The 22,393-nt window shown below is 57.0% G+C and overlaps 1 protein-coding gene and 2 long non-coding RNA genes across 6 annotated transcripts; 2 read left to right on the forward strand and 1 right to left on the reverse strand.

The window, feature by feature from the left end:
- Positions 1-243: 243 nt before the first annotated feature.
- TECR (trans-2,3-enoyl-CoA reductase) lies at positions 244-22,371 on the forward strand. Of its 4 annotated transcripts, none has more exons than XM_036880024.2 (14): positions 244-564; positions 3,144-3,435; positions 19,329-19,379; positions 19,991-20,042; positions 20,381-20,425; positions 20,521-20,624; positions 20,711-20,790; positions 20,910-21,015; positions 21,172-21,244; positions 21,330-21,373; positions 21,445-21,502; positions 21,590-21,678; positions 21,994-22,039; positions 22,121-22,371. In XM_036880024.2, the coding sequence occupies exons 2-14, from the start codon at positions 3,208-3,210 to the stop codon at positions 22,246-22,248; spliced, it is 1,104 nt and encodes a 367-aa protein (XP_036735919.1). In that variant the 5' UTR covers positions 244-564; positions 3,144-3,207; the 3' UTR covers positions 22,249-22,371. The 4 variants fall into 4 exon arrangements, with proteins under 4 accessions (XP_036735919.1, XP_036735929.1, XP_036735938.1 ...); XM_036880014.2 differs by having other exon boundaries at positions 414-564; positions 20,711-20,826; XM_036880034.2 differs by lacking the exon at positions 21,445-21,502 and having other exon boundaries at positions 20,711-20,826.
- Positions 571-1,370, forward strand: LOC118909523 (uncharacterized). The gene is made up of 2 exons (XR_005023678.2): positions 571-775; positions 1,138-1,370. It is a non-coding gene; the product is annotated as an uncharacterized LOC118909523 (long non-coding RNA).
- Positions 8,206-18,556, reverse strand: LOC118909531 (uncharacterized). Its single transcript, XR_005023679.2, has 3 exons — positions 18,238-18,556; positions 16,884-17,059; positions 8,206-8,537 (listed from the first exon to the last, which is right to left on the reverse strand). It is a non-coding gene; the product is annotated as an uncharacterized LOC118909531 (long non-coding RNA).
- Positions 22,372-22,393: the final 22 nt, after the last annotated feature.

Raw genomic sequence — 22,393 nt, forward strand, 5'->3', positions numbered from 1 at the left:
CCCACGGCCCCAGCCTCTAGCCCTCTCCGGTTGCTCCTGGGTACCCCGAGGGCCGCTTACCTCGGAATTCACCCAGCCGCGGCGTCAGCCTAGTGAATGCTGCCCTCCCTGTCACTCAATTTCTTGCTTCCGCCCTCCGCCTCCTGCAACCTTCGCTTCCTCTGGTTTCCACAGCGACACCGCCGGGGGCGGGGGAAGGGGGCGCGGCGCCGAGGCCCCCTTTTGGTTGGTGGATGGACAAGGCCCTTCTTCCTCACCCAGGTTTGACCTCCTTTCCGCCCCTCTGGTGGGTACCGCAAGCTGATTGGCTATCTCCATGGCGAGAGAGTCTAGTCCTAGCTCAGACCGGCCTCGCGGGGCGGGGGCGTAGGGGAGCCTCGCCCACTGATTGGCTGGGGGGAGGGGCGCTTGCGGCGAGGAGGGGCGGGGCGGACGCGGAGCTGCGGTTAGTCTTGCGCGGCGGTCGCAGGCGCTCAAGGTATCCCTTGCGGTGTGGCGCGCAGGTGGGCAGTCCCGCCGTAGGAGCAGTAGCTGCCGTGTGAGGGAGCCATGAAGCACTATGAGGTAAGAAACGAGAAGACGGACACCGATCGGCCGCCGCAGATCCATTCTTTTTTCTTCGCAGGACCACGGGACCAGGGCCCTTCCCTTCTCGTCCATTGCCCCTTTCCTTCTCGTCCCATACCCCGAAGGGGGATCCGGACAGCGCAGGCGCAATGGGTGCTCGTTGTGCCCCGGCTCCACTCGTACATCGCAGTGCGCATGTGCGAGGGAAGTATTTATAATTCTGCAACCCAGGCTGTTCTGGGGGTGCCTTTTCTTGGGGTCTCTGCAGGACCTGGGAATCTTGCAGGTTTCTTGCATCTCCCCATGCAGGCTGAGTTGCAGACTTGGGAAGGAGGAGCGAGGGTGCGGGACCCTTGCTTCCGATCCCAGGGTGTCTTGCGCAAACCTTGCACCATACCGCCGCCCAAGGCTTAGGAAGGGGCTTTGCAGTCAGCCTTCCCTGGCACGATCTTTGGACCCCTTCCTTCTCCCGGGACTTCCCTGAAAAGATTAGGCGGTGAGGGAGAGGTGTAGTTCCAGGGCTGGCTCCCTCCAAGCAGCAAAGCTGATCTTGCTTTCTGTTAATCTAAGAGATCATTTCAATCAACTCCTGTGTGTCACCGAGGAGGAACCTCACGCTCACAGCCACTCTTGAAACCCAAGTCTTCTGACTCCTCACTTCAGCCCCCTTTTCCCTTAACATGCTGTTACCTTATGCTCTTCACGACCTAACTGATAATACAATATCAATATTAATTTAATATTTATGGCTGATTTTGAAGTAACGTTAACTAATGATTTGTTAATAAAATTTACAAGAATAACTTAACGAGTGCTTACTTCTGTGCTCGTGAGATTCTGTTACCTTGTTCTCTTATCCTCATGGCTCTGTGAGGTAGGAGACTATTATTCTCGTTTTTGTGGCTAAAGAAACAGTCTTAGATCAAATGACTTGCCCAAAGGCACCCAGCAAGTAAATGCAGAAGAGAGAGAGGAACTCAGGACTCTAGGGTCCTAGTTGTTAGCCACTATGCCATGCTGATTCCCAAATCAAATGAGCTGTAGCAGGTAGAGAGGTTACTTGTGTGTGTGTGTTTTTTTTCCCTCCCCAATTAAAAAATCTGTGGTGAAACACATAAAATACACCATCTTAACCATTGTTAAGGGTACAGTTCATTGGCATTAATTACATTCACATTGTTGTGCAACCATCACCAGAACTCTTTGTCTTGCAAAACTAAAATTCTGCCCTATTAAACACTAACTCCCCATCCCCCTTCTGCCCACCCCCTGGCACCCACCATTCTACTTCCTGTCTCTGTGGATTTGATTCCTTTAGGGACCTCACTTGAATGAAAGGAGAGATTTCTTCTTTCTATTCACAAGTTGAATACCACTACCTCTCCCTGTCCCCTTTATTATTTTTGGTAATTTAGCCAGAATCTTTTGAAACCTTTAACCCAGAAGTCCTCAACCATTTTTGACATGGTACCAAGAATGAGGAGGTGGGATTCAGTACCTTCTCATGCCCCATTCAACTTTATAGATTCAAAGTTTATAGATTAAAGGTCTCCTAATATAATTTTCCCTTTCATGCCCTCTATGTAACCCTGGAGAAAAGGCCATGTTCTGTTTCAAAGATGCAGGATGGAAGTGGCATTTTGCACAGTGGAGTTAGTTTCAGTTTTGCTAGTTAGCAGTCAGATAAAGTAGGCCTCTGAGGACTTGTGGTGTGGGCATGTTTGTTCTGGAAGGAAGGTGGGTACAGCCTGAGGCCCATGGCTTGGCCTGGAGAACATGCTCTATCTACTGAAGCCTTTTCCCTCCCAGAAGGAAGGGGGAGCTTCAGACCTACTGTTCACAGTGACCTTGGAGACAAAAACTAAATTGTTATTTTGCTGTGTTCTCTGTTATCATTCTCTGCTAACATTTGCCAAGTAGCCACTGAGGTGATAGCTCCAGGGTTTCTGTGTGGGAGGAGCTGTTGTCTCCCAACCTAGTTTATGCAATGCAGGTTTTATTGCAGATCAATAAAAATACCAAGGATGCTTTTGCTCACATTTAACAGAATTTGAGAGAAGGCTTCGATTATCCATGTCAAAGAATATATTTTTATTAGGGACTAAGTCTGTCCTTCTACCTCCAAGTGACCCCTGTCTACTGAGAGGTTAGCCTCCCTCAGATGATTTTTTGTGGCCCTGGGAGACACCTGGGAGATTATGAAGTGCAGTTTACAAGTGTTAGAAGTGATGCTCAGAAAGGTACAGGACTGGCGTGGGGTACACAGCCAGTTGAGGGCTGATGTCTGATGTAATGGCAGGATTCCAGGCGGAGGGGAGATCTGCTGCTGTTTTGATAACAGTGTGCTGTCATTGCCAATCTGCCTGTGACCTGAGAGGCAGAAGTATCCCTTCAGTCGCTTAATTGAAAAGCAGATAGAACAGGTCACCCTTGGGCCTTGGCTGAAGCCCATTCCTTGGAAGGCCAGAGCAGGCCTTGGGATTGTATTGGGGTCAGAGCAAGGTCATTAAGAGAACTGCTTAGCCTGCTTGCTCCAGGTTACAGGAATTTTTTTATTGCTGTTTTTGCTGTTGCAGGTGAGAGGTGACAGTAATGATCCCAGGAGCAATCGGAAAAACAGCTACTGCATCTTGTAAATAAATGAGCCTGTTAATTAATTCCTGGGAAGAGCAGTCCCTCTCAGCACCTGTGAGTCCTGGTCACTGCCCATTGTCTGCAGCAGGGAGACCAGAAAGCCTCGTCTTCCTGGGGTCCCTACTGCCCTCATTTAGGATGTCCCTGCCTCCGCCTCAAAAAAAAAAAAAAAGCATAGCTCTGGTGGTGCTCATCTTGCAAATAATCCTGGACCAACAGAGTACCTTGCTTCAGGTGAGTTTTAGAATAAGTCTGTAAAAGTCTGGAAGTAGAATTCTAGTCAAGAGGCCATTGTTTAGAGCCAGAAAACTGGGTAGGAAGTTGAAAATTAAGGACCAAGTAGACTCATGCATGAAGATGTCATAGGTGTATGGGCTTTGGATGGGTCTGGGGCTGAATCCTGGCTCTGCCACTCACTAAATATTGACCCAGGGCAGCTTCCTTAACCTCTCTGAGCTTTTCTGTGGCTGGTCCGTAGGACAAAACCCATTTGCTTGTGAAAGCAAAGGCCAGAACTAAAGGCCAGTATGAAATTCCTGGAAATACATCATCAAGGGGTATGCATAAAAGGGGAGAATCTGCATGTAGCTCTGGTTCATTTATTTTAACTGTTGTGTGCAGTTCCTTCATATGAAAAAAAACCCTATTTTGATTTGCCCAGTCCTTTAATAACTTCTCCAAACATCCTGTTGAGTGGGAAAAGGCAAGCTGCACAAGATGCTATACAGTTAAAAACTGTTCTAAAGGAGACTTACGTGTACTGCTTATGGGTATGTACATACTAAGAGGATAAATTGCAATAAGAGGTCAGAAATGTATGGGAATTACACAGTAGCTAGAGGAACTGGTGCTTGGGGAGAGAAGGTGGGATAAGAAGAGGAGTGGGGAAGGCTTCAGATGGTCTGTTTTATTAAAAAAAAAAGGAATCTGATGTAAACAGAGCAAATATCTGTTGAACCTGGTTATGTTAAGTATCCTAGGGGCCTGCTGTTTTCTGTCCTCTTTTTTATGAATTCTTGTGTCCTTCTGGAGTAGGTGAGGGATAATTAGCTTTTCTGGCCATTGAGGCCCTGCTGTAATATGTGGGGCTCTTTATCTCTTGCATGTTCCATTTGGTGCCTGTTTGGAGGGAGGTGTTGAGTTCTGTGATGGGAACATCCCTCTGCTTGACCTCTTCACGCTTTCCGGATGCTGCACTGAACATGCTGACAGTGCTTCTGGGATTGATTGTGCGTTTGCGGGCAGGATGGGACTATGGGTGTGATTTCTTTTGTTGCTGGATGATAATAATAAGTAGGGCCAGGTCACATTCACCGTGTCCTTCCCCAAACCCAGAGAGTTGGGTACTCTTCATCCCCCCATTTTGTGGATAAGGAATCTGAGGCCCAGAAAGGTGAAGGAGCTTCCCCAAGGTCCCTTGTGTGAACAGGGGTATGTCTCTTCACTTTCCTGTGCCTCGGTTTCTCCATCTGTCAAACATGGACAGGAACAGGACTGACACAGGTGTCCTGATCCTGGCCTCATGGTGAGAACCTGAAGCTCCCAGAATGCAGACCCAGGTCTGACCCCTCGTCTGTACAAGAGCCTGAGCCACCACAGAATAGCGACATCGCAGCTGATGACTGCCTGCTGTTATTGAGCCCCGTGAGCGTCTGATCAGGTGTGGACGAGCATTACTTCTACTTTACACATAAGGAAACCGAGGCTCAGAGAAGTAAATTAAGTTGCTCAAGGTCAGAGCAGTGGAGCTGGGCCTTGGTCTTGGGTTTGCCTGTTTGCAGTTTCAGTCCTGGTTGTGCGGCCCCAAGGCCGCTGGTGGCTGGGCCGCGCTGTTCTGCTCTGAGGACAGAGTGTCCCTGGAGGGAAGTGGGAGGGGTGCCGTGGGCCAGTGCAGACGGCAGGCAGATGGTCTCCCTTTGCCCTGAAATTGGATGGGCAGTTCTGGAGGGGAGATCTCGATTGGGACTGGCCGCTGCTAACAGTGCTTCCTCTCTGTGCTTTTTAGCTATTAACTCATTTAACCCTCCTAATAAACCTATGAAGTAGGTCCTGTTCCTGTCCAAGTTTGACAGATGGGGAAACTGGGGCACAGGAAAGTGAAGAGATGTACCCCTGTTCACACAGTGAGTGGCAGAGCCCGGATCCTGCTAGACTTTGCTGTGGGCTTTGCTGTGACTGTGCACCAAGGGATGAATGAGGTGTGTGGTTGTGAAGGACGTGGCCTTTGGAGGTCTGCCCTTGGGACAGTCACTTAGCCAGCGTGAGCTTCAGGTTCTCACCCATGAGGTCAGGATCAGGACACCTGTGTCGGAGGGCCACTGGGGAGTGTGAAGTGCCCAGCACGCTTGCTGGCCTGCAGTCAAGGCACAAAGCAGTAGGCAGGTCCGTGAAGCCATCTGATACGCTTTCTGCACATGGCTTCTCTCACAGGCCTTAAAACTTGTCAATGAATGAGGCCCAGCAGGCTCCTGGAGATGGAGTTGTGCTAAGTAATATGCCCAGAAGATGGGGGAAGAAGCCCAAATGCCAATGGTCAGTGTGGATATAATGTCACCTACATTGGACTTCCAATTTTGGGCTGATCTGCTCTCTCCTCTGTGGGGGAGCCCTGCGCAAAGTCGGTGCACAGTCAGAACCTGGGTTTCAACTTGTGACAAAGACCCATCTCAGGGAGGCAGGGGCCCCCAGTGGGCCTGGTCAGCTGGTCTCAGTCGCAGCCTGCTCCTCAGAAGCTCCTCGGCTTCTGTTCTTGCCCCTCCCAGCCTGGTTCCCCACCCAGCAGCATCCAGAGTGTCTTCTCCCAAGTAAATAGGAGGATCTTAGCACTTTGCGCCTCAAAACCATCCCTTGGGCTTCTCGTCATCCTCTGTCCCCTGCTTAGTGATCCTGACAGATCACTCCGCATCTTTCACCTCCTCAAACACCCACACCCACAGCTCCTCCCCTGCGCAGTGCCACTCCCTCAGCCAGAAACGCTCTTCCCTGTGTTTTTCCCCATGACTAGGTCCCTTAGTAGTTGAGAGCCCAGCTTCAATGTCATGCAGAGAGGCCTTCCTCAAGCATCTTGCCTGGAGTAGACCCTCACGCCATCTCCCAGCCCCTGCTCATCTCCTGGGCTCTCGCTTTGTTTTCGCGTGGGTACTTGACTCTGCCTCCCTAGTCAGACTGAACTCCTTGTTCCGGCGCCACCCCGGCATCTGGCTAGCGCCTCCTCCTTGTTGAACGTGTAATTGGAAGGACGTGTGCACCTGCTCCTGTGTCGGGCTCACGGGAAGCGAACAGGGGTGTGGGCCTGCCGCAGGGACCCAGTTGAGTCCAGTGTCTCTTGCGTTGGGCTGATGTGCGGCCAGTCCGTTATGGCCCTAAGGTGGGGAGGTCGGCTTTGAACGGACCCTTGGCCCCGAGCACAGGTCCACTCTGGCCACGGGTGGCCTGTTCCCCATCATCTTGTTCCTCACTGGTGGGCTGCTTTGAGATGTGAGCCACCAAGACTGCCTGCGTCCGCCCCACGCACACAGGATGCCAGCAGGTTCTGCTGGTGTGGGCATTCTTTTGTTGTGGGGGTCTGCTTATCTGTTTTCCAATCCATTACTTATTTGTTAGGGCATTGGTACCAACCTAATTTGTTCTCTGTGGTCCCTCCTTACTCGCCTAGGGGGTATGTTCTAAGACCCCCAGTGGAAGCCTGAAACCTGGAATGGTACTGAACCTCCATATACTGTTATTTTTCCCACACAGTTGACCCTTGAATAGCACAGGTTTGCACTGCACGTGTCCACTTACATGTGAATTTTTTTCAAGCAATCTATTGGAAAATTTTTTGGAGATTTGTGACAATTTGAAAAACACTTTCTTTTCTCTAGCTTACTTTATTATAAGAATATAGTACATAATTAAGGATGAACCTTCACATGGCTCATTCTTCTCTGGGTAGTTGACATGTGCTGCCTGTGGGGTTTTAGATGATTAAAGAAGCATGTTTTAAAGGAAAAATCTATATAGTACATAATACACATAGCATACAAAATGTGTATTCGACTGATTTATGTCACTGCTAAGCTTCTGGTCAATGGTAGGCTATTAGTAGTTAAGTTTTTGGGGAGTCAGAAGTTATAGGGGGGATTTAGATTGTGTGGGAGGGTCAGAGCCCTAATCCTTGAGTTGTTCAAGGGTTAGCTGTACGTACATATCTGTAATAAAGCCTAATTTATAGATTAGGCACAGTAAGAGATGAGCAGTGATAGGTAAAAAAATGGAGCAGTTGTAACTATACTGTAATCAGTACGTGAATGTGGTCCCTGAAGACGTCTGCCTGTACTGCACTCACCCTTGTGATGACTGAGGTGGTAAAATGGCTACATGATGAGCTGAAGTGAGGTGAGTGACACAGGCATTGTGACGAGCCTTAGGCTGCTGTTGACCTTCCCAGATTAGTCAGGGAGAGGGTCACTTGCTTCCAGACCACAGTGACCGCAGGTAACTGGAACCGCGGAAAGTAAAATGGTGGCTAAGGAAGGACATCAGGTATACGGAAGTGAACTAATCACACCTCCTTCCAAGATGTTTGCATCCAAGCAGAGGCCTGCAGGAGAGGGTTTTTGGGGAAGGGGTGGGGGGCAGCATGTGCAGAGGCCTGGGGGCCAGACTTGGGCCCCGTGTTTTGAGATGCTGTTTTGAGATGCGGCCTTACCAGCAGGCCTCTGTGGCCACCCAGAGACCTCTGATCTTTATCTTGGGAGCAACGAAAGTCCCTTTCTGTTGATTTTACCTACGAGTGTTAACTTTTGGGGGCGGTTCATTTTTAAGTCCTTGGGGGCTGTGCGTTATGGTGTGGTTGTGGCAGTGTGCCGGGGCACTGTGGCTCCTTATGCTGACCAGGAGGCTGTGGGTGGTGGGCGGTGGGCTCACGCACCCCCGGGTCCCGTGGTTAATCAGAGATGGACCTTAAGCCTTTCCCGGCCCTCTGAGGGATAAAAGCCTCTCAGTGGCTCGTGGTGCTGGCAGGCTGGCACAGCTCTGCCCCTGTCCTTGCTTGAACCAAGCTCTCATGCAAGCAGAGCGCCTGGCCATTCTGTCTGCTCCCTGGTCCTTCTGAAATCTTCTTTTCCCCTTTCATGGGCCCAGGGCCCAGTGGCTGGGGCTTTGCTGGTTTTGTGGTGGCGACAGCTCCTGTCCTCAGGGTGGGGGTGGTCGGCGCATTTGGGGATGGTGGTGTAGCACTGGCCCCGGGGCTTCACCGGCACCAGGAAGCAGGTTGAGGCTTGAGGGGGTCACAGCTGGAGCCTCTGGTCTTCTTGTGGGGAGAAGCTGGGTCCTGGGACACCGCAAGGGCCTACCTCAGAAGGAGAAGGCTGGGTCAGGGGAGCTGCCCAGTCAGCCCTTCTCAGGAGGTGGAGTGCGGGGGGGCATATCTTTTTTGGGGGAGGAGTGAGGGTGATCAGAATTTTTGGGGCGATAACGAGTCTGAAACAGTCTGTTGTTGAATACTGTTCACTCCAGAGACTCAAGCCTAACAGAATCTCCTGGCTGGGCTGGGGTTGGGCCAGGGAACCCCTGGACCGAATCCCGTTGCTGGGATGGTTTCGGGAGACGTGGCTTTGCCTTCTGTGTGGGAATCCTGCCGTTCAAGTTTCAGCTGGGTATTGTGATCGATATTGTGGAATGAGGGATTATGTGCGTGTCTGTCAGTCACTGTCCCCAGAGTATGTCACAGGGCAGCCGCAGGCAGTTAGCTGCATCATCGATGTCCCTCCCCAAAGTCAGCCCCTGAAAGACAACCTGACAAGGAGGGACCCTTGCATGCTTGTGGGGTGCCGGGCTGCTCCGCGGGACTGGCAGCCCTGCCTTGAGTGTGGGCAGCCTCACTGCGTCAGCGTGGGCTCCTGCCCGTCCGGCATGAAGCTGGCTGCTGCTCGCCTTTTGGTATGTTGGGGTTTGGCCGGTCTCTCTTCTTTTCCCCACCTTTTTGACCCGAAGTTACCAGAACTCTTGGGTTTTCATGTAAGGATGAGATGAGGATCCCAGAGGAAGAGCCGAGACGCCATCACCTGGCCCCAAGGTGCTCCCTGCCAGGTCTCCACAAGCGGTGTGGGGGGTGGGCCCGGAGCTGCGTATTCTGGCTCGCCTGGGGCCTCCGTGGATGGCACTCCGTGGACTGCTCCGTCCAGGGGTGTCCATGTCAAGGGCATGTCCTCTGGCTTCATTTCATTCTTTCACACTCCAGCAGGGATCCGGGGGGCTCCTGCAGGCGCAGCCCCGAGAGCTGAGATCAGCCCGGTGTTTTCTCTTGATTCACCTTTCCCTTGGTGGGCGGGGCTAGGCCCATAAACATCCCAGAAACTCTGCCCTCTGCCGGAATCCTCTCTTGCTTACTACTTCACTCTGCCCCAAGATGCACGTTTCCCCTTCAGCGTTCTCGCGTTCCTTGCTAGGACGCATCTTACAAAAGATACATATATCTACATAGGTGGGTTTTTCACCCAAAATTGGTGGCTTGTTTGAGTCAGTGGTGCCCTGGGATGTGGGAACTAGAATTTTCACAGCTTGCCACCTCCATGCCCCAGCCCATGCTAACACTCTGGCCTGGGTTGTCTCTCAGAGTTTCACTGCGGTCTGTGCTGTCCTGCTTGCTCCCCTGCGGTCCCTCTGCCCTCAGCAGCAAGAGGGTTCTTCTCAAAACCAAACCAGGCTGTGGCACCCCCGTGACTTCCTGAAGTCCTCTTCCTCAGTGCTCTCCCTCAAGTCCTCTGCTTGGCTTTTGAATGTGTGCCTTGTGTTCTTGGAGCCCTGCCAAGCTCTGTGCTGCCTCAGGGCCTTTGCACGTTGTCCCCCAGGGAGGGCCTCATGGCTTGTTCTGGCTGTGGCCTAAATTGCACTTCCTTAGGCCTTGCCTGACCACTTCATATGGCACTTTAGGATCCACAGCTCTCATCCCATTCATAGTAAAGCCAAAGTCTGACTTCGCCCTCGAGACCCTGCGTGACCTGTCACCATCCTGCCTTCCCCTCTTCCCACCCCCTTCTCACTCATCCCCTCCAGCCACTCTGTTGCTTGAGCGCACCATGCATGATGTACCTCAGGGCCTTTGCACAGGCCATTCCTCTGCCTGGATGCTCTCCCCAGTTCTCTGAATAGCTCTTTCTTACACTGCCTTCAGGGCTTGGCTCAACGTCCCCCCAGGGGGGGCTTTCCTGGCCATTTTATATAAAATATCACACCGCACTTCACCTGCCACTCCCTGCTCCTTTTCCTGCTTTGCTTTTCCCATGGCACATGTCATCTTCTAATGTCACATGTAACTCTTTGATTTGTTGTCTCTGCACCTAAAGTCTCTGCCCACTAAAATGTCAGTTCTACGAGGGCAAGCGTTTCTGTTTCTCCTCGTATGGCTGAATCCTCAGAGCCCTTCACAGTGCCTGGCATGCAGAATGTGTTCAGTCAGTATTTATCCAGTGAATGAGTGAACGTCCAGCTTCCTGGCCCGATGGTGCCTTTCTACCGAGAGATGTAGAGAGACCAGAGGAGGTCACCAACCTCGACCTGGTTGGGGGTGCAGTGGTGTGGATCTGGGCCAGTTCCCGGGGGTCTGGGGCCGGGGACAGCCCTGGAGGGAAAGTGTTCAGTTTGAGGGAGCAAAACCTGGAGCATGTAGCCTGTGTGTCCCGGGGCTGGTGACTTGTGCCCTCAAGTCTTGCCTTCCTTGTCTATAAAAGGGGGAAGGAACGCCAATCTGCAGGGTCTGCGTGAGGGAGGCTGGGGGCCATTCCCCCATGGGGAGAGGGCAGGGAAGGGGAAGAGGGAGTGCCCACGGGGGTTGGCTGAGGCCCTGCTGGGATGGTCTGGGGGACCACCTCAGTTGGTAAGAGTTCTGGGTCTCATCCAAAGGGCAGAGCCTGTTTGAGGAGGACAGCCCAGGTTGAGCACAGCAGTCTCCATCTGTCATCTGGGAGCTTCTGAAGCTCTGGGTGCTGGCCCTTTGTCAGAGGTCCCGATTTCCTTGTGCAGGGTGACCAAGCTGGGGTTCTTCAGGGGAGTCTTGTAAGCAGGCAGGGTTCAGCACCATGTGTGCCCCGGAAGAGTCATGTCTGCTTGCTCCGTTACCGACAGTCCCAGTCAGCAGATGAAGCCAAGGCCCAGGTAGGGGAGGGTGGTCTGACTGGCCTCTGTGGCACTGCCTCTCGCTCGCTGTCGGAGACCCCGCTGCTGCCCCCCACCTCGTGGCACTGCTTTTCCGGGCCTTGGTGGCCTTGGCCTGCAAAGGGAGAATGTGTAGGCAGCACCGGGACAGCTGCTTGGGCCCCCCTATGTGGTGTCAGGTGACAGGCCCTTCACTCTTGGTGGCGTGAGGCTGCTGGGCCCAGCGGGGTCCTGTGGCAAGGGAGGCTGAGGCTGGGGGAGGAGCAGGCTCTCCTACGGGGCATGACTGTGGCGGTGGTGCTTCTGCAGAGTCCTGGCCTTCCAGGACCGGGTGTGCTGGACTTGGAGTGTCAGCAGGGAGGGGGCTGCCTTCCAGGTAACTGGGTCAGGGTTTATTCCCCCCTTCTGTTATCATTTGGTCCCGCTCTTCAGAGGCACAGCATTACATTGCGGTGGCGAGTGGGGGCTTTGGGTCCAAACATGTTGGTCTGGCACTTCCTGGCTGTGTGCCTTTCTGCCCTTAGTTTTCTGTGCTGCCTAACGGGATCACGGTCCTGAGCTTGCAGGCCAAGGTGAGCTAGGCGAGCTGTGCAGGTGAAGGACTTAGTGCAGTCCTTGGCACAGGTAAGCCTCTGATGCATCCAAACCAAACAGGCCCATGGAGCACCACTGTGGGTGGGGGGACAGCGCCCCCTGGAGGTCCTGGGGTGGGCCATGGGTGCCAGCAGCCCATCAAAGACTGAGGCTTGAGACCCAGAGTCCCTGCTGTGTTCGCCCAGCATCCACTTGTCTTAGACCTTCTGTAGTCACCGTGACCAACCTGGAGGTTCCTGAGCACCCAAAGGACATCCCCCAAGGCTTGGTGCTGCTGGGCTGCATGGGGCTCTGCTGGCTTCTGGCCCCCCGATCCCACAGCCTTAACATTGGTGTTCAGACACCGGCAGCTGGCTTCTGGCCAGCAGGACCTGGCTGGCTCAGGGTCTGCGAGTAGGTGGTCAGCTTCTCTGTGCCCTTCCCAGACCAGGTGATGTTCTGTCCCCACCAAGGCACTTCTGGGGGGCTGGTGAACCGCCCCGAGAAATGGGGTCACTCCACTGGGGAAGGAGGTATTTCTGGCTGAGCAGGTGTGGCCTGTGCTGGCTTCTTGGCAGCTGAGCCCAAGGTCTTCTCAGCCATTCTGGCATGAGTAGTGTGACTTTGACATTTCTGGAAAGTGAAGGCAAAGGGAACCCAAAGTGCTGAGCCGCTGAGTCTGGCTGAATGCACTCAAGCCTCTGCATTTGGGAAGTGGATGAGCCGGCTAGGCGCCGCGGCTCAGGGCTCCACCTCCATCCTCTGTGTGTGGCAGCCCAGCCTGTGCGGCAGCCCAGCCCGTGCGCCCTGAGTGGGGGGCCGTGGGGGTGACAAGTGCCTGGGCCAGCCAGCTGAAGGACCTGTCAGGCCTGTTACATTGTTGCCTGGAGTCCTAGGTTACACTGTGTAGGCCCTGCACCCAGAGCAGGCCTCTTTGTGCCCCACGCTGGGAGATACCGTTCACCAAGGCACAAGCTGCCCTGCAGGCCCCTGCCACTTAGCATGAGATGGCCCAGTTGGAGGGCTTTTCCAGGCAGGCAGATGCTGTGGGCTCCCAGAGAGCCTGCTGCAGGCAGGCTGTGCTGCCCTGCGCCACCTCTAAACTGGGGCCTCAGCAGAGCGTGTGCATGGTGGGGGATGGCCGCCCTTGGACACACGCCGGTGGATGTCTAGGCTCAGGTGTTTACTGCTGCATGATCTGGGTGTGCCCCTCAGCCTGGACTCGGCTTCCTTATCTGAGAAACAAGCTAGTGGCTCCTGTTCCCTGGGCCACCGTGGGGATGAAAGAGGAAGGGGAAGGTCTGGTTTCCAGCCAGGCCCTCTCACCCGTACCCGGTGGGCAGGCCCCATCTTAGCAAGCAAGGAAGTTCCAGGTATGCAGGTGGGAGGAGACGAGGGTGGTCCGCAGTCCAAGCCCATCCTCAGTTCTGCGCCTGCCCCTGGTCCCGAGGGGCCTGGGGGTGCATACTCTGCTGTGAGGCCACTGAGTCTTGTTCAGTCATGGATAGGAGGAGCCTGGGGAGCATTGGGCCAGCAATATTTGTTAAGATGGGGAAACTGAGGCTTGAGAGTGGTCCAGGCCTTGGGCTTGGGAGGCCCTGCCTGCCCCGCAGCTCCTGCAGGTGGAGCAGCGCTTGCCCCTTGCACCGCCTTTCTGGGGCCCAGGTCAAACCTGAGATGCCCCCATCCTCTTGCCCCCATATCCAGACCACCTTCATAGTCAGCCCACAGTTCCGCCACTTCTCACCCTTGCATGGCCACCTCCCTGCTCCAGCCGCATCACTGTCTCTGCCCTGGTCTCCGGGGTCCCTGGGGCTCCTGTGAGCACCTGAGCCAGGTCCTGCTCCTCCTCTGCTCTAGGACCTTCCGTGGCTTCTTCACGCAGGGGAAAGGCCGGAGTCCCTGCCGCGGCTCATGAGGCCCCGCACGGCCTGCAATCTCCCCTCCCTGCCTTTATGCCCCCCACTCTCCCGTGCTTGCCCACTCTGGTCCGGCCTCCTCTGTGGACTCATGAGTGCAGTCCAGCCTGAGGGTGTCTCTGCTGGCTGCTCCCCCTGGAAGGCTTCCCGCACCCCACTCCCTTTGCACTTTGCTCAGATGCTTCATTCTCAGGGAGGCCTTCTCTGACCGCTGTCTAAAATGGCCATCGTCCCCAACCCTGACCCTCCCTCTAGTCTCTATTGCAGGACTCTTGGTAACAAAACATGCCTCTGTCGCAGTCCTGTGGGGCGAGGCCTGGCTCATTCCTGCAGTGTCTGAGGCAGGGGAGGACGGGAGGCGGGAAGGGATCAAGGCGTGTGAGGCCTCCGGGCTGGTGAGTGGCTGAGGCTGAGTTAGGGTTCAGTCTCTTGGTGCCCCCCCTGCATCCGCTCTCTGTGCCTGTGTTCTTCCGGCCGGCGGGAGCACGTCCGTGGCCACAAGGGGGCAGCAGAGAGCGGGCAGCCCCTGCGGCCGTCACCCTCAGCGGGGTGAACTGTCGTGGGGACAGCCCAGCCCTGTCTCCCCGCACGTGTCTCGCTATTGTTAGGGCTCCGGGCTCACTGTCACCATCTGGATGGAGCATGTCGCACCACCTCTCTGACCTTGGTGTCCAGCATATGGGCCCCTTCATGGCCACGGTCAGGATTTGGAACGAAGGGGCCCAGCGCTCTGCCCGTCTGCTAGAGCTATTTTGCTAGTATTGACCTTATAATTTCATTCTTTGTAAGATTTATTTCAGGCTGTGCATATACTTTCTCTGGTTGTTATCACCTCTGTAAACCTTGCACTAATCCTGTGAGGTGGCAGGTGGGGGTAGCCTACTGTGTAGAGGAGGCATCATGGGCTCAGAGAGGTCAGGTAGCTTGTCTAGGGCCACACAGCCAGGAAATAGATGAGTCTTTTGGACCCCAGGCCTGGGGAATGTGAGGATAGCTCAGGAGGCCCTTGCACCCTCTTTATGAGGGGGCCACTGGGCCTGTGGTGCCCCCTCTGGGCCTGTCTGCACAGAGCCCCTTCTGTGCTGGGATTGCTGGAGAAGGACAGAGCTTCCCTGGGAGCTGGAGCTGGCAGGGTCCCTGGCCTCTACCCTAGAGCCTGGGAGGAGGTCCTGGGTCCCACAGGGTTGGTGGAGCTGGGCGGGCGTGCCTGTGGGCCTCACAGAGGCTTCCGTGGAGCGAGGCCCTGGCTGGGATGGGAAAAGCGCCTGCCGCTGCCCTGGGGTCTGGCACAGTGGGCAGGGCCCCCTGAGTGGTGAAGGAGGGAAAGGACCGGCTTAGGGGGTGGTAGGGCGGGTGCTCTGGAGTGACGTTATACAAGCCCAAGCGCTGACCTGGGCAAGCCCAGGTGCTGAGCTCCGCAGGTGTTTACTGGGCACGGCTCCTTGCCAGGCTCTGCTGGGAGGTAACAGAACAGGGTGGTCCTGCTCTCAGGAGCTGAGCTCCAGGTGGAGACAGACGGTAACTGCTATTGTAAGTTGACGGTCAGGAAGGGCCTCTCTGAGAAGCCTGCCGAAGTCCTGAGGAGGTGAGGGGGCAGCCCTGTGGGGTCTGGGGAGAGCCTTCCAAGCCGGGGAACAGTTATGTGCAAAGGCCCTGAGCCCCTCCGCGTGTGCATAACTACCCTGCTTTCCTCATCCACCAGACGGGTCCATCCCTGGAGCTTTGCCTCCCTGACGGCTCTGGACACAGGCGCTGGCTCGGAATAGGTGCTCAGAAAACGGGTGCTCCTGTTTCTACTGCGGCTGCATCAGTCAGCTCCATCTTTATTTCCAGGAGGCAGTGAAGGCTGTGGCTCTGGGGCTCCCCTCAGGGGTGGGGGAAGGCTGCAGCCTGGCCGCGCCCCTCCTGCCTGGTGGGCTGTGGCCCCGCCCTATGTCCTGTCCCCCCTTCATGCCCTGACCCCGTGCTGCCACGAGTTGCTGTTGGCCGGGCTCTGGAATCTCCGGCCTCTGGATGAGAATTCCTCCCAGGCTAGTGGAACTGTCATCGCAGAGCTTCCCTCCCACATCCCAGTCCAGGGTGCCTGCCCTGTCCTTGTCCTCTGTGTCCATTGTGCTGCGCGCTCATCCCCTGACCCCCTCACAGGTCTCACTTCCCCCGTCCACGAACATCGCACCCTGCCCAGCTGCTAGCCCCTCAGGAGGCCTCACCACTCCCCCCCTTCCCTCGCAGCCTTCTTCCTGGGGATGGGGGCCTGGGCTCTGCTCTGCAGCTGCTGCGCCCTCAGACCCCAGTCCTAGGCTTACCCTGGGCCCCCACCCCAGGCTGGTTGCCAGGACTGGGCAGGTGAGAGTGTGTGTGTGTGTGGGGTGTGCCTGTGTAGGTACAGAGCAGGGGTGGGGGTGGCAGTGGCAAAGGAGGGGTGCACGGTGGGTAAGCACACTCGGGGAGCTCCCACATTTGAGGCCGTCCGTCTAGGGGGTGGGTGGGAGTGTGGATTCTCTGCTGCCCCTGCCCCAGGACCTTTTTAGCGGTAATTGGGGCCTGATTGTTAGCCCGCTCTTTAAAAAATAATTAAGGTGAATTCATATAACATAAAATTAACCATTTAAAGTGAACAATTAAGTGGCATTTAGCACATTCACAGTGTTGTACAACCACCACCTCTGTCTAGTTCCAGAACATTCTCATCACCCCAGAGAGTCCAGGTCCCCATTAGCCGACACCACCCCTGCTCCTACCCTGTTCCCTGGCAGCCACCAGTCTGCTTCCTGTCTCCTTGGCTTTATCTCTTCTGGACATTTCACATAAGTATGTGAGCCTTGTGACCAGCTTTTTTAACCTAGCTAGCATGTCTTTAATTTTGAAATAAATATAGAGGCACAAAGAGTTGCCCCGTATCCCCCCTCGCTCCCATCCCAGGGCCTTTCAGACCTCTTTTGGGGTGAAGATGGCTGCAGGGTCATGGGAATTGGGGGCAGGAAATAGGAATTGAGGGATCCTGCCACGGTGGTCCTGAGCTGGGGTAACCCCCACCTGGTGGGCTAGGCTTACCTCTGAGGGCGCTGGCTGCTCCTCTCCTCTGGCCTCCGGCTGGCCTGGGCATGGTGGCGGCTGCTGGAGGGTGTGCCCCTCTCCTGGCCACCCCCTCTTGCCCCCCAGCTTCCTCTCCCAGCAGCCAGTCGGGGCCCCGACGGCCTGGACTCTCCTTCTGGGCCCTGGTCCAGCGCCTGGGTTTTGGGGAGAGGGGTAGGATTTCAGCCCTCCCCCAGCAGCTGGCCAGCAGGGAGAGGGGCTGGTTGTATTTTAAGCTGTTGAGTGGTTCAGCAGGAACTTGGAGGCTTCCTCTCCCAGTCTAGGCATGGTGCTGCCTTCCTGCGGGGCCACACAGGCTCCCGGGCATGTGGGCACTGCCTGCCTGGGACCCAGGAACTATTAATATACCTGCAGCCATGGGGCAGGCCCTGTGCCTTCCTGGGACTCTGCTGTTCTAGCCCTTTCTGGCACATATGAGTGTGCCCATTCCTTCTCCTGTGCACCCCCCTGATGGGCCAGACACTCTGGGTGTATGATCCGCTCACTGTTTTGGGACCCTCTGCTTGGCCTTGTGGGTCTGTGGGTCAGAGGGGTTCAGTAACCTGCCCCCCAAGCCCACCGGGCCCATCAGAGCCTGCTGTTGACGGTGGGCACTCTTTAGTGTGGTAATGAGCCGCATGGGCCAGGACTTACTAGGTGCTGGGCCCCCTCTTACCTTCCTGTCCACAGGGGAGGAGGGGTGGGTACAGCAGAGATGGGCTCACAGGCCGCCTGCTGCAGCGACCTGCAGGCCAGCAGGGGAGCTGGACTCTGCGCCCAGGCCCAGGCCCTTCCCCTTGTCCCAGCACCGCAGGCCCCCTCACACCTGTCCTCTGGAGGTTTTTGGGGGCACTTCCCATCTGTCAGGCACCATGCTGGGTTCACTCGAAGTGCCTCATTGGCCCCTCGTAGCCCCTTGAGGCACACACCTTCCTGCCTGCCCCAGCGCTGGGGCGCAGAGGAGTGACTGGATGGAGCCACCCAGCCCCTGTGCTGCCCACCACGGCCCCTTGCCTCTGCAGCCGTCAGGGTATGCGAGGGGAGCCTTTTCCTTCAGGGACGCTGGCTGTGGGCAACCCCTCTGCCTGGGCTCTGGGTGGGCGGGTGTGCCCCCAGAGAGCCCTGCCGGGGACCTGCCCCTTTAACCCATGCTGCCTCTGACTGGGGGCCCCCCACGGGTCGGAAGGGTTCTCAGCATCTGCCGACTGGTGGCTGACTTGGGGTCCGATCCACCCTGCTTGCCAGGACCCCGTGTCTAATAGGATCTGTGCTAAGCCCCACTGCGGGGTGGGGGTGGGGTGGGGGGAGGGGCAGGTGGATCCCCGGGCCTCACCTCCACTCCTGTTCGGTGCCTCTTCTGAGCTGCTTGGGCAGGATGGGTTAGGGCCCCCGGGGCTTCTCCCTGCCCTCCCTCGCAGCACTGCCCCTCTGCGCTGACACTGGGGACTCAGGGAGGGTGGGGTGGGGTGGCCAGGCTGTGTGCTCAGGGCGGGGTTCAGTCTGGGCGAGGGTGCTAACGTTGGGCTGCCATGGAGGGAAGACTGCCCGGAAGGTGGCCTTCAACAAGGCCTGGGTGAAACCAGTTAGAAGTGGTGGCTGAGGGGGTTCAGGAAGGCTGGGGCTGGGGCCTCGTCTGGTTTCCTGACCCTTTCCACACTTAGAGAGAGGCTTTCTGCACCAATAACTCTGGAATCTGTCACCTCCCTGGGAACACAAATGCACAAGGAAAATAATCCAGAGTGTTTCTTACAGCTCAGAAGGGGAAACGGATGCTCTATCTCACAGATTCTCAAAATAGCTGGGATTTCTCCAAGCCCAGTGAACTTTGGGCCTGAGCTGGGCACTCGGGGCTTGGGCTGCCTGCTGGCCTCACCCTCCTCTGGGCGACTGGCCCCCGCCCTGGGCTGGGCAGGGGTCCAGAAGGTACTTTTGTGCCCCACTCTGGGGATCTCCTTGCCCATGGTGCGCTTTGGGGACTGTGTCCACTCGAAACCTCACTTTCAGGGGGATCCGGTCCCCGGGGGCTGCCTCCAGGCCCCCCTCGGGAGTGGCATGGCTCCTGGGGGTCTCAGTCTGGGGCAGTTTTATATTTAGCTGGGCTGTGGCTGTGGGGCACTCGGGTTACATCTGCACAAAGCTGGCTGTGCCAAGGCAGGCATGGGCTCCTTTCCAGCACCGCGGCAGAATTTGATCGCGCGGCCCGACACTGAGCCGCTTCGCATGGGGAGGTCCGTGGTGGGGGCTGACGGTCGGCAGCGGGGCCGCTGGCTGCGGGCAGAGCAGGGCGGCATGGATCTGAGCATGAGCCTGGTGGCCCGGGATGCCAGCCAGGGCCTTGGCCCCTGCCTGGGGCTCAACGGCCTCCCCCGGCCTTTGCCCCCCAAAGTGGCCAAGAAACCTAAAAAGGCTGTTCTCTTCTTTGAGGTGGAGATTCTGGATGCAAAGACTCGGGAAAAGCTGTGCTTCCTGGACAAGGTAGGACTGCGGTGCCGCCTGGCCAAGGGCACCAGGCTGGGACCCCACTTCTTCTGGGGCCTCCTGGCTCTGGGAGCTGTCCAGCTGGAACCTTTATGCCCCTCCAACCTGTGTCCTGACACCCCACCCTGACTTTCGAGGGGCATCTACCTGCTTGGGTAGAGTGGGCAGCCCTGGCTGCTCCTGGGTGTGGCAGCCTCTGTGGACCCTGAGGGACTTTGGGGCCTGGGAAGGAGGTGGAGTTCTGGGACCTCCCCTCTGATGAGGAAGAAGGGAAGGGGCTCATTCTGTCCTAGGGGAGATCTGGGGGGAGTTGCAGATAGGGGTGGAGAGGAGAGGCAGGGAAGCAGGCCCAACTTCCCATGCTCAGACAGTCTCCTAGCCAGGCTGAAGGTGTCTTGGCCGCCTGGGAAAACTGGGCCTTCAGGTCACCATGGCTGTAACCATTTGGCAAGGCCCTTGCCACTGTGGGTGGGGGTCTGGACCTTAGCCTTGCCCCAGGCCCATACCAGCTGCCCAGGCCTCCAGTCCATCCCCCTCACCAGGAGGGATCCTGAATTCTGGGTCTGGGCACCCCCCACTGACGTCTCTGTGGCCTGCGCTTCCCACAGGTGGAGCCCCATGCCACCATTGCCGAGATCAAGAACCTTTTCACTAAGAGCCGTAAGTCCAGAGCTTGGCCCCACTGCCCCCTTTGACCCTTCTCAGCAGGGGCTACTGGGTAGGACGAGCCCTGTGTACCCCTACCCCCAGGGCCTGCAGAGATGCCCCCAGTGTGGCCCAGGCTTCTCCCAGCTTGCCTGGGGCGAGTGCCCCCGTGTGGCCATTGGCAGGAACGCCCTTGCTGGGTTTGGGGAAGGACATCCTCTTTCTGCTGGTGCTCTGCTGGGTTGTGTCCTCAAGCCACACAGACCTCAGACGCCTTGTCCAGGGGCAGAGGAAGCTGTGGGGTCCCTGGGCTCCACCAGCCTGTGCACTGTGACGCCCTGCTTTCCTCACAGATCCACAGTGGTACCCTGCCCGCCAGTCCCTCCGCCTGGATCCCAGTAAGTAACAGCTGCAGGCTGGCTGCCCCTGAGCTCCTGGGTGGCAGTGGGCGAAGGCCCTGGCAGCCCCTGAGCCCTGGCCTGCCTCTCCTCAGAGGGCAAGTCCCTGAAGGACGAAGATATTTTACAGAAGCTGCCGGTGGGCACCACAGCCACACTCTACTTCCGGGACCTGGGGGCCCAGATCAGCTGGGTGACGGTGAGTCCCAACCCTGCCTACAGCCTCCTCTTCCATCAGCCCCACTGGGGTGACTCGCTGCCCATCCCCCACCCCCATATCCCCAGGTCTTCCTGACAGAATATGCAGGCCCTCTCTTCATCTACCTACTCTTCTACTTCCGGGTTCCCTTCATCTATGGCCACAAGTACGACTTCACGTCCAGCCGGCACACAGTGGTGCAGTGAGTGGGGCCAGGAGGGAGGGGACGGCGGGTGGGTGTGGGAGGCCTCTGGACCTGCCCCAGCTGAGCCGGCTTCCCCGCAGCCTTGCCTGCATCTGCCACTCATTCCACTACGTCAAGCGCTTGCTGGAGACGCTCTTCGTGCATCGCTTCTCTCACGGCACCATGCCCTTGCGCAACATCTTCAAGGTGAGCGCTTAGGGGCAGCCACCAGGACCCGGCCCTCCTCCAGCCCAGCCCTCTGGACCATGCCCACCAGGGTATCACCCTCCACCACACCCACCCTTCCCGGCCTGGGCGCCAGTGTCTGCTGCACCAGGCTCCATCCCAGCCGCTTGCTTGCAGAACTGCACCTACTATTGGGGCTTCGCCGCGTGGATGGCCTATTACATCAACCACCCTCTCTACACGCCCCCCAGTAAGTGGCCCGGGACCCTGCTGCCCCCATGAGCCCTCCTGCCTATGGGCTGTCCCTCACCACCTCCCCTCTACTTCCTCTTCAGCCTACGGAGCTCAGCAGGTTAAACTGGCACTGGCCATCTTTGTGGTAAGCAGGCTAGGGTGGGGGCTAGGTGGGGGAATTTAGGGGGATCCCGGCTGACTCCGCTTCTCTGATAGATCTGCCAGCTCGGCAACTTCTCTATCCACATGGCTCTGCGGGACCTGCGGCCGGCCGGTGAGTGGCCCATCCAGGCAGCAGGGCGGTGGGGCTGGGCAGACAGGCCGAGGGGGTCTCACTTGTTCCTCCTGCCCTGCCTGCCAGGCTCCAAGACCAGGAAGATCCCATACCCTACCAAGAACCCCTTTACGTGGCTCTTCCTGCTGGTGTCCTGTCCCAACTACACCTACGAGGTGAGGGTCTGCTGCTAGGGCTGGTGGTCCCATGTGGATGGGCTGCTTTTGCGTTTGAACTTGGAGCATCTGGGGACGGAGCGACTGGCCTCTGGGGGCTGGGAAGGATGTAAGGCTGGGCCTGCGCTGTTCTGGGCGTGTGTGGGGCAGCTTTATCCTGTAGCCTGGTCACGCGGACCCTCTAGCATTGGAGTTTGGCTCCCATCCCCGCTCTCTGAAGAAGGGTTAGGGGTAGAGAAGGTGGGCAAGGCCTCTGTAGGACAGCTAGCGCTGCCCAGCCCCATCCATCCTCACCCCTGGTTGCTCTGCCCACAGGTGGGGTCCTGGATCGGCTTTGCCATCATGACACAGTGCCTCCCAGGTGAGCTGCTGTCCCTCCCTCAGTGGGTCCCAGCCCACCGGGCGTGCAGCCCCTCCCTGACATCCCTATTCTGCCCCACAGTGGCCCTCTTCTCCCTGGTGGGCTTCACCCAGATGACCATCTGGGCCAAAGGCAAGCACCGCAGCTACCTGAAGGAGTTCCGCGACTACCCGCCCCTGCGTATGCCCATCATCCCCTTCCTGCTCTGAGCTGCTCACCCTGGCCTGGGCTTGGCCAAGCTGGGCACTCGTTCCCCCACTCCTGTGGCATTCTCGGGGAGTGGGGGCCACCTTCTCCAGCGCCTGGAATAAAACCTGCCTGCCCCCGCTGGACCCGGAGCCGGGCTGTGTGGTT

Source organism: Manis pentadactyla, chromosome 12 (genome assembly GCF_030020395.1).
Source record: "Manis pentadactyla isolate mManPen7 chromosome 12, mManPen7.hap1, whole genome shotgun sequence".
Classification (NCBI taxonomy): Eukaryota; Metazoa; Chordata; class Mammalia; order Pholidota; family Manidae; genus Manis; species Manis pentadactyla.

Bases quoted from the DNA above. Each gene is read 5' to 3' on its own strand.
- TECR (XM_036880014.2), top strand. From the start codon at position 3,208: ATGAGCCTGTTAATTAATTCCTGGGAAGAGCAGTCCCTCTCAGCACCT. The intron at 20,043-20,380 runs GTAAGTCCAGAG...CTTTCCTCACAG, and splicing joins GAACCTTTTCACTAAGAGCC to ATCCACAGTGGTACCCTGCC. The intron at 21,679-21,993 runs GTGAGGGTCTGC...CTCTGCCCACAG, and splicing joins GTCCCAACTACACCTACGAG to GTGGGGTCCTGGATCGGCTT.